The following is a 13,612-nucleotide window of genomic DNA, read 5'->3' on the forward strand; positions in this document are numbered from 1 at the left end:
GCTCTCACGTGGAGCAATAGGGGGCTCCTGGGCAGCGGGCAGGATGGGGGGAAAGTCACTGAAGCAGTGCCGAAGGATGGGGGACAGGAGGCAGGGAGCTACTCACGGTTCGGTGTCCTGTGGATGCTTTCAGCGAGCGCTGCTGCACAGCTCATCCATATCTGTAGGGCCACAGAAGCGGCGAAGGAGTCCGGCTGACAGGCTGGAGAAAATGGCGGCCGCCTGAGAGCCCGGTAGAAAAAACGCGCGCTTCCTTGTGGAGACAGGGAGGAGGGCGGGGTTAACTGCAGCCAAAGGTGGTACCGCCCGCTGCTCAGCGCCGCCTCCAGAGCGCAGACGTGGAGGGAAAGAGCGGAGGGCGGCCTAGAATGGGAGGGAGCGAGCGGTGGGCGGGCTTAGAACGGGCGGGAGAGAAGCCTGCCTAAGGAAAAAGGCGGGGGGCGTGGCCGCGACGCCGAACAAGGCCGCAATGGAAGCCGGGGCCTGGAGTAGATGCGGCTGCCGGCGGGGAGCGCGGAGGCATCGCTGCACTGCCGCGCGATCGCCCTGCAATGGATCCATGCCTGCCGCCCGGCTGTTGAGCCGAAACAAGATAAGTGCAGCCGGGGAGGGGGGGCGCAGAGAGAGGAAAAGGCTGCTGAAAGGAGCCGTGACACCTGGGGATGTCACTAAGGGCGCCCGCTCCGCAAGGTACCCAAGCCTGCAGCATGGCTGGCCAAAATAAGAGAGAGAGACGTGGGGAGAGGAGGTGACACTCCGGGGTCCTATACTTACCTCACAGCAAAAACTTGTACCTTAAAATCCTGTCCTCTTCCATAGAAGGAGGTCTGCGTCTCATCCAGACCGACAGGCTCTGGTGGGCGAGTGGGTGGGAGACGGGGGGCGAGGACCAGGTGGATCGCCTGACACGCATCCGTGCTCGGGGCTCTTGGTCCTGCCGTGGAGAGCTATGAGGATACGGGGTGGCAGTACACGCCGTACTCAGTCTCTTTGTGGGAGTACGGATGTGACTGTTCACTCCGTATCCCTCCGAAACCTGCAAGGGAACGATGCACGCTGAGGTAGATATGGGTCTAATGAAAGACCCGTGTCCACCTCCTACTGACACTAAGCTAAACTGAGGAAATTAGTGCCGGTCGGTGGGGTGTATACTGCGGAGGAGGAGCGAACCTTTTTCTGTGCATAGTGTCAGCCTCCTAATGGCAGCCAGCATACACCCATGGTTTCTGTGTCCCCCAATGAAGCAATGGAGAAATAACATTTATTTTGATTTATATAAAAAACTATATTTACTAACACAAGCATAACATTGACAATTAAATTTTATTCTGAATAATGCAAAAGCCCTTAAATTGTATCAACGCAGGTGCTCAAACAGTTTTCCATCACAATTTGCACAGCTTTGAAGTCTGCCTCTTACGCTTCGACAAACATTTTTGCACAAGTCTCTTTGGGTATTAATTTCTTGAAATGCATCTCTAATGTAATTTTTAAAATCACTGACACTTTTTGGTTTTCGACTATAAACTTTGTCCTTGAGACTCCCCAAAAGAAAAAATCCATTGGGGTCGAGTCTGGTGAACGTGCCGGCCAATCCATTTATTAGGAAATGTTTCATTACCCTATTACACATACTGTCCACCTACTTTTGGACCACCCTGTATATTCATAATGGAAAACAGCAAAAGATATGTCATCAATGTCCTGAGGGGGTCTCAAATTACAGGGTCGTCACAAGTACCATTAGGCAATGTGTAGGGATCTGCATCACTGCTCCATTCATATATTAAAAATAAGCATATCGAAAAGGTCCATGCATTTTATCTGTCTCGCCCTGTGTCCCTTAATTCCAGGGATTAGTGGGTGTCACAGTGGTCAGATATGGCGTATAGTGTGGTTGGAATCGGTTCTGTTGCAGGTAGAAAAAAAATCTGTAGAAATGCATATGAACATTCATAACCCTTTATTACCTGAGAAAATGTTCTTGAGATTCTCCACGGCTGCAGCAAGCTGGCTGTGCTGAACAACAGCGTCCTTCACATCTTTTAGGCTTTCAATAGTATTTATACTCTGCCTCCAGTCTTTACTGAGGGTGCCTAACGATTGCTGGATGTCTTTTACATCATTCAGGGCATTGTGAAGTTGGCTCAAACCTGTTCTCACACCGTCAAGTTGGGACTGGATGGCTGCCTGAAAAAAAAAAAAAAAGCAAAAACAAAAGTGTAGAACGTTGCAGATCATATCCATAAAGGTCACACCTTAATGGGAATTTGTCAGGCGGTTTATGGATATTTAACTGCTGTCAGCACATTGTGTGCCTCCTAATTAAAATCCCAACAATACATTCTATGCACCTCTCAGCCCCATGATACCCATAAAAATTATCTTTTGCGCTCTACCTGTATGGTAATCAGCACTGAGCAGCCGGGTGTGCATGCACAGACCAACTTCGGGGGTCTGAGAGCCATGCAGCCCAGCTTTTCTGCCATAAAAGGCTGAGTTAGCAAGCTCACAGCAGGTGCAGAGGTTGGTCTGTAGCGGTCTACTGGACTACTTGATTTTGATTACCATATGTGAAGATCCCTTTGAACGCCCACTCTCCTTTTACTGTGGGCACAAAACTACTCAGACAACACATGGTGAGGGTAAAACAGTGTGGCAATACTTTATTGAACCACAAAACAGGCAAATAACATATAGAACAGTCCTAGCAAAATATCCAAGATGGCGCAAAGTTACAGAGTCTCCCCTTTCCTCTGACTCGCCAGGATAAGAGTAGCTGTGACTTCAGGTTTTCCAGGGCCGACTACCCTCACCTTTGTAACGCACAGCGTGGAGGTAATGACAAGCTTAGGAAGGTGACAGTCCATTCAGGTACAAGGCCAGTTGACCGGAGGGTCACATCCTGGCTTCTCAATGGTTCCAGGTGACCTGTGGGTCTCAATCCTGGTTTACCCAAATGTATCCATGGGGCTCACGTGATCGGTGGGTCCAAATCTAGAATGTCAAATCTGTGTCACTCGTGATGGAGCCATGATGTCTTGGCTGCTGACATGTAGAGTGTTCCTGGCTGTGGTTTTGTACAGAATCTCTGGTTCTCTTGGCTACCTGGATGTGTATTGTTAGAGGCATATTACCACTTATACATCTTATACTTGTATATCTCACAACTATTGCCCTTCAAGCCAGCATCCAGCGGGAGATGTGAGAAGATTACTCAAACAATGCACGTTAAATCAATTTGCATAGTGTTTACTCCTCTGTTTTGCAAGTCAACAAGCAAGTTTGCCTGGACAATGTGTAATCAACATATCAGCAAACATCATTATTCAATTACCCCGAGTCTCTGTCAGGATAATTGCACAATATGTTACAACAAACATCAAGAAAAGTTAATATTGCAGGCTTATAAGAATAAAAGTCTGTGTTTCCTTGACCAACCAACAAAACACATTAATTCAAAAGTCAACATATAGATAACAGTCTATTCCTCCTGGCTTACTGAAAATAGATGTCTGGTTAACTAAGATAAAATGCTGTGTCGTCACAGATACCCTATTTTATTATCTCTAATATATAACAGTGTGTAAAATGCCATGGAGAACAGTAATGGTCTGGCTCCTAGATCTCTACCAGTCTGTAGGGCCTAGCATGCCCTATCATAATTGAGAAATAATAAATTAGGTTACCAGAAAACTGCGATTAAATGAGAACCAAACCACCTTTTGCTTCAGTGGCAATGCTCATGACTAGAGATGAGCGACTTTGGTCGGATCGGGTTTCATGAAACAAAATTTGAGTCGGATGAAACTGGTCCGACTAGGGCAAAAAAAAGTCGGAGTTTCGTCCGAAACCCGACCCCAATGCAAGTCAATGGGGAATAAAAGTCGGCATTGAGTGGATGAATGTCATCCGCTCAATGCTGACTTTTACTTCCCATTGACTTGCATTGGGGTCGGGTTTCGGACGAAACTCTGACTTATAGACTAGGTGCCAGAAAAGCCGAAAGCATCTAATTGGCAAATTGTTTACATGCAGTCATGTGACCGCTGGGTAGCATAGGGAATAGTAACTGAGTGTGCAATGCACACTCTCACAATTTGGCAGCATACAGTCAGTTTTTTTCTACCAACAAACCCCATGACTGGCCGAATTGAACCAAGGCGAACCGAGAGAAAAGTGAAAAGGAAAAACAATCCCCGTAAGTAGATGTTCACCTTCAGCCTGGCCTCAACAGATGCTTTCTTACGAGCTTCTCTCCTCCGATACTGCTCCACTTTATCCAGCTGATCTGGTCTTTGCAGCATCCCAGCCACGCGCTGCACCGCAGTGGCCACCGCCTCCCTGTCCGGCTCCTCCATACTGAGCTTAGAAAATAATAACATAGAATGAAACAAACTTCTAGAAGCCATGAATTTCTAAGTAATTTCAAAATGCTTTCACATAGAAATTCTTAAGAACACTACTAGGAGCTGTACCCACTTTAATCTTGAAAAACACGACATGTGCGTTGAATACCCCAAAAGCCAGCAAGACTCTCCTGTGTTTAACCTGGGTGATGGTGGGGCGAGTGTAAGGGGCGTTATGGGAGCAATAATAGGGGAGCACTAATTATACAGTAATGCACAGACAGGGCTCATCACACACGATCACTACTCTGTGCACAGACAGGGCTCACAACACACAATCGGTACGGTAATACATGGGCAGCACGCATCACACATGATCAGTACAGTAATACATGGGCAGCACACACCACACATGATCAGTACAGTAATACATGGGCAGCACACACCACACATGATCAGTACAGTAATACATGGGCAGCACACACCACACATGATCAGTACAGTAATACATGGGCAGCACACACCACACATGATCAGTGCAGTAATACATGGGCAGCACACACCACACATGATCAGTAGAGTAAGACATGGGCAGCACACATCACACATGATCAGTGCAGTAATACATGGGCAGCACACATGATCAGTGCAGTAATACATGGGCTGCACACATGATCAGTGCAGTAATACATGGGCTGCACACATGATAAGTGCAGTAATACATGGGCTGCACACATGATAAGTGCAGTAATACATGGGCAGCACACACCACACATGATCAGTAGAGTAAGACTTGGGCAGCACACATCACACATGATCAGTGCAGTAATACATGGGCAGCACATATGATCAGTGCAGTAATACATGGGCAGCACACACCACACATGATCAGTAGAGTAAGACTTGGGCAGCACACATCACACATGATCAGTGCAGTAATACATGGGCAGCACACACCACACATGATCAGTGCAGTAATACATGGGCAGCACACATATCCCACTATTTTATAGCGAACTATACAGGACAGCACACATCACACATGATCAGTGCAGTAATACATGGGCAGCACACATCACACATGATCAGTATGGTAATACATGGGCAGCACACATCACACATGATCAGTGCAGTAATACATGGGCAGCACACATCACACATGATCAGTGCAGTAATACATGGGCCGCACACACCACACATGATCAGTACAGTAATACATGGGCCGCACACACCACACATGATCAGTACAGTAATACATGGGCAGCACACACCACACATGATCAGTACAGTAATACATGGGCAGCACACACCACACATGATCAGTACAGTAATACACGGGCAGCACACATGATCAGTGCAGTAATACATGGGCATCACACATGATCAGTGCAGTAAAACATGGGCAGCACACATCACACATGATCAGTGCAGTAATACATGGGCAGCACACATCACACATGATCAGTGCAGTAATACATGGGCAGCAAACATCACACATGATCAGTGCAGTAATACATGGGCAGAAAACATCACACATGATCAGTGTAGTAATACATGGGCAGCACACACCACACATGATCAGTGCAGTAATACATGGGCAGCACACACCACACATGATCAGTAGAGTAAGACATGGGCAGCACACAACACACATGATCAGTAGAGTAAGACATGGGCAGCACACATCACACATGATCAGTGCAGTAATACATGGGCAGCACACACCACACATGATCAGTGCAGTAATACATGGGCAGCACACAACACACATGATCAGTAGAGTAAGACATGGGCAGCACACATCACACATGATCAGTGCAGTAATACATGGGCAGCACACACCACACATGATCAGTAGAGTAAGACATGGGCAGCACACATCATCAGTGCAGTAATACATGGGCAGCACACATGATCAGTGCAGTAATACATGGGCAGCACACACCACACATGATCAGTAGAGTAATACATGGGCAGCACACATGATCAGTGCAGTAATACATGGGCAGCACACATGATCAGTGCAGTAATACATGGGCAGCACACATGATCATTGCAGTAATACATGGGCAGCACACATGATCATTGCAGTAATACATGGGCAGCACACATGATCAGTACAGTAATACATGGGCAGCACACATGATCAGTACAGTAATACATGGGCAGCACACACCACACATGATCAGTAGAGTAAGACATGGGCAGCACACACCACACATGATCAGTAGAGTAATACATGGGCAGCACACATCACACATGATCAGTGCAGTAATACATGGGCAGCACACATGATCAGTGCAGTAATACATGGGCAGCACACACCACACATGATCAGTAGAGTAAGACATGGGCAGCACACACCACACATGATCAGTAGAGTAATACATGGGCAGCACACACCACACATGATCAGTAGAGTAATACATGGGCAGCACACACCACACATGATCAGTAGAGTAAGACTTGGGCAGCACACATCACACATGATCACTACAGTAATACATGGGCAGCACACACCACACATGATCAGTGCAGTAATACATGGGCAGCACACATATCCCACTATTTTATAGCGGACTATACAGGGCAGCACACATCACACATGATCAGTGCAGTAATACATGGGCAGCACACATCACACATGATCAGTATGGTAATACATGGGCAGCACACATCACACATGATCAGTGCGGTAATACATGGGCAGCACACATCACACATGATCAGTGCAGTAATACATGGGCAGCACACACCACACATGATCAGTGCAGTAATACATGGGCAGCACACACCACACATGATCAGTACAGTAATACATGGGCAGCACACACCACACATGATCAGTACAGTAATACACGGGCAGCACACATGATCAGTACAGTAATACACGGGCAGCACACATGATCAGTGCAGAAATACATGGGCAGCACACATCACACATGATCAGTGCAGTAATACATGGGCAGCACACATCACACATGATCAGTGCAGTAATACATGGGCAGCACACATCACACATGATCAGTGCAGTAATACATGGGCAGCACACACCACACATGATCAGTGCAGTAATACATGGGCAGCACACAACACACATGATCAGTAGAGTAAGACATGGGCAGCACACATCACACATGATCAGTGCAGTAATACATGGGCAGCACACATGATCACTGCAGTAATACATGGGCAGCACACACCACACATGATCAGTAGAGTAAGACATGGGCAGCACACATGATCAGTGCAGTAATATATGGGCAGCACACATGATCAGTGCAGTAATACATGGGCAGCACACACCACACATGATCAGTAGAGTAAGACATGGGCAGCACACATCACACATGATCAGTGCAGTAATACATGGGCAGCACACACCACACATGATCAGTAGAGTAATACATGGGCAGCACACACCACAGATGATCAGTAGAGTAATACATGGGCAGCACACATATGCCACTATTTTATAGCGGACTATACAGGGCAGCACACACCACACATGATCAGTGCAGTAATACATGGGCAGCACACACCACACATGATCAGTAGAGTAATACATGGGCAGCACACACCACACATGATCAGTACAGTAATACATGGGCAGCACACATATCCCACTATTTTATAGCGGACTATACAGGGCAGCACACACCACACATGATCAGTGCAGTAATACATGAGCAGCACACATGATCAGTAGAGTAATACATGGGCAGCACACACCACACATGATCAGTAGAGTAAGACATGGGCAGCACACACCACACATGATCAGTACAGTAATACACGGGCAGCACACATGATCAGTACAGTAATACACGGGCAGCACACATGATCAGTGCAGTAATACATGGGCAGCACACATCACACATGATCAGTGCAGTAATACATGGGCAGCACCCATCACACATGATCAGTGCAGTAATACATGGGCAGCAAACATCACACATGATCAGTGCAGTAATACATGGGCAGCACACACCACACATGATCAGTGCAGTAATACATGGGCTGCACACACCACACATGATCAGTGCAGTAATACATGGGCAGCACACAACACACATGATCAGTAGAGTAAGACATGGGCAGCACACATCACACATGATCAGTGCAGTAATACATGGGCAGCACACATGATCAGTGCAGTAATACATGGGCAGCACACACCACACATGATCAGTAGAGTAAGACATGGGCAGCACACATGATCAGTGCAGTAATACATGGGCAGCACACATGATCAGTGCAGTAATACATGGGCAGCACACACCACACATGATCAGTAGAGTAAGACATGGGCAGCACACATCACACATGATCAGTGCAGTAATACATGGGCAGCACATATGATCAGTGCAGTAATACATGGGCAGCACACACCACACATGATCAGTACAGTAATACATGGGCAGCACACATATCCCACTATTTTATAGCGGACTATACAGGGCAGCACACACCACACATGATCAGTGCAGTAATACATGGGCAGCACACATGATCAGTGCAGTAATACATGGGCAGCACACATGATCAGTACAGTAATACATGGGCAGCACACACCACACATGATCAGTAGAGTAATACATGGGCAGCACACACCACACATGATCAGTAGAGTAAGACATGGGCAGCACACATCACACATGATCAGTGCAGTAATACATGGGCACCACACATGATCAGTGCAGTAATACATGGGCAGCACACACCACACATGATCAGTAGAGTAAGACATGGGCAGCACACACCACACATGATCAGTAGAGTAAGACATGGGCAGCACACATCACACATGATCAGTACAGTAAGACATGGGCAGCACACACCACACATGATCAGTAGAGTAAGACATGGGCAGCACACACCACACATGATCAGTAGAGTAAGACATGGGCAGCACACACCACACATGATCAGCAGAGTAAGACATGGGTAGCACACACCACACATGATCAGTGCAGTAATACATGGGCAGCACACACCACACATGATCAGTGCAGTAATACATGAGCAGCACACACCACACATGATCAGTAGAGTAATACATGGGCAGCACACACCACACATGATCAGTAGAGTAATACATGGGCAGCACACACCACACATGATCAGTAGAGTAAGACATGGGCAGCACACATCACACATGATCAGTGCAGTAATACATGGGCACCACACATGATCAGTGCAGTAATACATGGGCAGCACACACCACACATGATCAGTAGAGTAAGACATGGGCAGCACACACCACACATGATCAGTAGAGTAAGACATGGGCAGCACACATCACACATGATCAGTACAGTAAGACATGGGCAGCACACACCACACATGATCAGTAGAGTAAGACATGGGCAGCACACATCACACATGATCAGTACAGTAATACATGGGCAGCACACACCACACATGATCAGTACAGTAATACATGGGCAGCACACACCACACATGATCAGTAGAGTAATACATGGGCAGCACACACCACACATGATCAGTGCAGTAATACATGGGCAGCACACACCACACATGATCAGTACAGTAATACATGGGCAGCACACACCACACATGATCAGTAGAGTAAGACATGGGCAGCACACACCACACATGATCAGTAGAGTAAGACATGGGCAGCACACACCACACATGATCAGTAGAGTAAGACATGGGCAGCACACACCACACATGATCAGTAGAGTAAGACATGGGTAGCACACACCACACATGATCAGTGCAGTAATACATGGGCAGCACACACCACACATGATCAGTGCAGTAATACATGAGCAGCACACACCACACATGATCAGTAGAGTAATACATGGGCAGCACACACCACACATGATCAGTGCAGTAATACATGGGCAGCACACACCACACATGATCAGTGCAGTAATACATGGGCAGCACACACCACACATGATCAGTAGAGTAATACATGGGCAGCACACACCACACATGATCAGTGTAGTAATACATGGGCAGCACACACCACACATGATCAGTGCAGTAATACATGGGCAGCACACACCACACATGATCAGAAGAGTAATACATGGGCAGCACACACCACACATGATCAGTGCAGTAATACATGGGCAGCACACACCACACATGATCAGTAGAGTAAGACATGGGCAGCACACACCACACATGATCAGTGCAGTAATACATGGGCAGCACACACCACACATGATCAGTGTAGTAATACATGGGCAGCACACACCACACATGATCAGTGCAGTAATACATGGGCAGCACACACCACACATGATCAGTGCAGTAATACATGGGCAGCACACACCACACATGATCAGTGCAGTAATACATGGGCAGCACACACCACACATGATCAGTAGAGTAAGACATGGGCAGCACACACCACACATAATCAGTGTAGTAATACATGGGCAGCACACACCACACATGATCAGTACAGTAATACATGGGCAGCACACACCACACATGATCAGTGCAGTAATACATGGGCAGCACACACCACACATGATCAGTACAGTAATACATGGGCAGCACACACCACACATGATCAGTAGAGTAAGACATGGGCAGCACACACCACACATGATCAGTACAGTAATACATGGGCAGCACACACCACACATGATCAGTACAGTAATACATGGGCAGCACACACCACACATGATCAGTAGAGTAAGACATGGGCAGCACACACCACACATGATCAGTACAGTAATACATGGGCAGCACACACCACACATGATCAGTGCAGTAATACATGGGCAGCACACACCACACATGATCAGTACAGTAATACATGAGCAGCACACACCACACATGATCAGTAGAGTAATACATGGGCAGCACACACCACACATGATCAGTGCAGTAATACATGGGCAGCACACACCACACATGATCAGTGCAGTAATACATGGGCAGCACACACCACACATGATCAGTAGAGTAATACATGGGCAGCACACACCACACATGATCAGTAGAGTAATACATGGGCAGCACACACTACACATGATCAGTGCAGTAATACATGGGCAGCACACACCACACATGATCAGTAGAGTAAGACATGGGCAGCACACACCACACATGATCAGTGCAGTAATACATGGGCAGCACACACCACACATGATCAGTGTAGTAATACATGGGCAGCACACACCACACATGATCAGTGCAGTAATACATGGGCAGCACACACCACACATGATCAGTGCAGTAATACATGGGCAGCACACACCACACATGATCAGTAGAGTAAGACATGGGCAGCACACACCACACATGATCAGTGTAGTAATACATGGGCAGCACACACCACACATGATCAGTACAGTAATACATGGGCAGCACACACCACACATGATCAGTGCAGTAATACATGGGCAGCACACACCACACATGATCAGTGCAGTAATACATGGGCAGCACACACCACACATGATCAGTAGAGTAAGACATGGGCAGCACACACCACACATGATCAGTGTAGTAATACATGGGCAGCACACACCACACATGATCAGTACAGTAATACATGGGCAGCACACACCACACATGATCAGTGCAGTAATACATGGGCAGCACACACCACACATGATTAGTGCAGTAATACATGGGCAGCACACACCACACATGATCAGTAGAGTAAGACATGGGCAGCACACACCACACATGATCAGTGCAGTAATACATGGGCAGCACACATCACACATGATCAGTAGATTAAGACATGGGCAGCACACACCACACATGATCAGTGCAGTAATACATGGGCAGCACATATGATCAGTGCAGTAATACATGGGCAGCACACACCACACATGATCAGTAGAGTAAGACATGGGCAGCACACACCACACATGATCAGTGCAGTAATACATGGGCAGCACACATCACACATGATCAGTAGAGTAAGACATGGGCAGCACACACCACACATGATCAGTGCAGTAATACATGGGCAGCACACATCACACATGATCAGTAGAGTAAGACATGGGCAGCACACACCACACATGATCAGTGCAGTAATACATGGGCAGCACACATCACACATGATCAGTAGATTAAGACATGGGCAGCACACACCACACATGATCAGTGCAGTAATACATGGGCAGCACATATGATCAGTGCAGTAATACATGGGCAGCACACACCACACATGATCAGTAGAGTAAGACATGGGCAGCACACATATCCCACTATTTTATAGCGGACTATACAGGGCAGGACACAGCTCTGCCCTCACATGTCCTATGTTACAGGTCAGCCCTGGCTGTGAACTTAAGAGCCGCCTCCAGCAGGTGTTACAGAATGCATCATACACACAGTCCATGTCACTTGTGGCCGCAGCTGTGGAAAGAGCCGCGGCCTGCCCTCCTTCTATGGGCCGGAACAGCAGCACTATTCGCCCCGTCCGTCCCGCCTGTATGGGGACCTCATGTCGGGGCCAGTAGACCGCTGTCTGTCACCCGACGGTATGGCGGCACAATGCAGCACATCCTACCCAGCGTCCCCGCACCTCTGTCTTGTGACGACCGCTACCGGAAGCTGGTATGGTATCACAGCAATACACTTCCCGGCTGTCTGTGCCGCCCACCAACTGGACACTCGCCAATCAGCACGCTTATCTCAGTTGCACACTGTGCTGCTCCGTGTCACCCCTGCTGTGATTGGTGGGAGTGTAAGGCTGCTGCGCTCAGGGAGTGTCTGGGTATGACACCTGTGAGGTCGCCCTGCAGCGCCCCCACTGTACACAGGCCAGAGGTGAGGTGAGGAGATTCCTGGAGTTGCTCAAAGCCCCTCCATTGTAGCCCCCTCTACAGGACGGGCTCTGTGGGACTCTGCCCTGAGGACCCGGTGATCACTATGACACGGTGTGTGACGTTGCTCATTTTATAAGGGAATAAACATCAGAAATTTAACATGAACTAAAAAAAAGAACTTTTATCTGTTGTTATTTCTTTCTACAGGGCCAGCTGTGTAACAAGTGCAGAATTATTCTTTGCTGTTAATAACAATATCAATGTTTCTCAGAATTCAACTTTTGCCATGTTTGCATCAGTCCCCGCCAGCTCCATGATCTACATACCGGAGGGGCACGGCCGAAGCATTACCGGAGGGGCACGACCGAAGCATTACCGGAGGGGCACGACCGAAGCATTACCGGAGGGGCACGACCGAAGCATTACCGGAGGGGCACGGCCGAAGCATTGCCGGAGGGGCACGGCCGAAGCATTGCCGGA

At 47.7% G+C, this 13,612-nt stretch overlaps 1 protein-coding gene across 4 annotated transcripts in view; it reads right to left on the reverse strand.

Moving 5' to 3' along the window:
- EXOC3 (exocyst complex component 3) overlaps positions 1-13,017 on the reverse strand; it is a 57,822-nt gene extending 44,805 nt beyond the window's left edge. The window contains exons 1-3 of one of the 4 annotated variants that reach the window (XM_073587793.1): positions 12,889-13,017; positions 4,218-4,367; positions 1,971-2,190 (exon numbers count right to left, since the gene is read on the reverse strand). In XM_073587793.1, the coding sequence (XP_073443894.1) occupies positions 1,971-2,190; positions 4,218-4,361 (364 nt within the window). In that variant the 5' untranslated portion in view covers positions 4,362-4,367; positions 12,889-13,017. Of the gene's footprint in view, positions 1-1,970; positions 2,191-4,217; positions 4,368-12,695; positions 12,838-12,873 lie in introns of those variants that run through there. The other 3 variants (XM_073587797.1, XM_073587796.1, XM_073587794.1) reach the window with 3 other exon arrangements.
- Positions 13,018-13,612: the final 595 nt, after the last annotated feature.

The sequence above is a fragment of the Dendrobates tinctorius genome, unplaced genomic scaffold (assembly GCF_039654945.1).
Source record: "Dendrobates tinctorius isolate UK_male_01 unplaced genomic scaffold, ASM3965494v1 ptg000102l, whole genome shotgun sequence".
Lineage (NCBI taxonomy): Eukaryota > Metazoa > Chordata > Amphibia > Anura > Dendrobatidae > Dendrobates > Dendrobates tinctorius.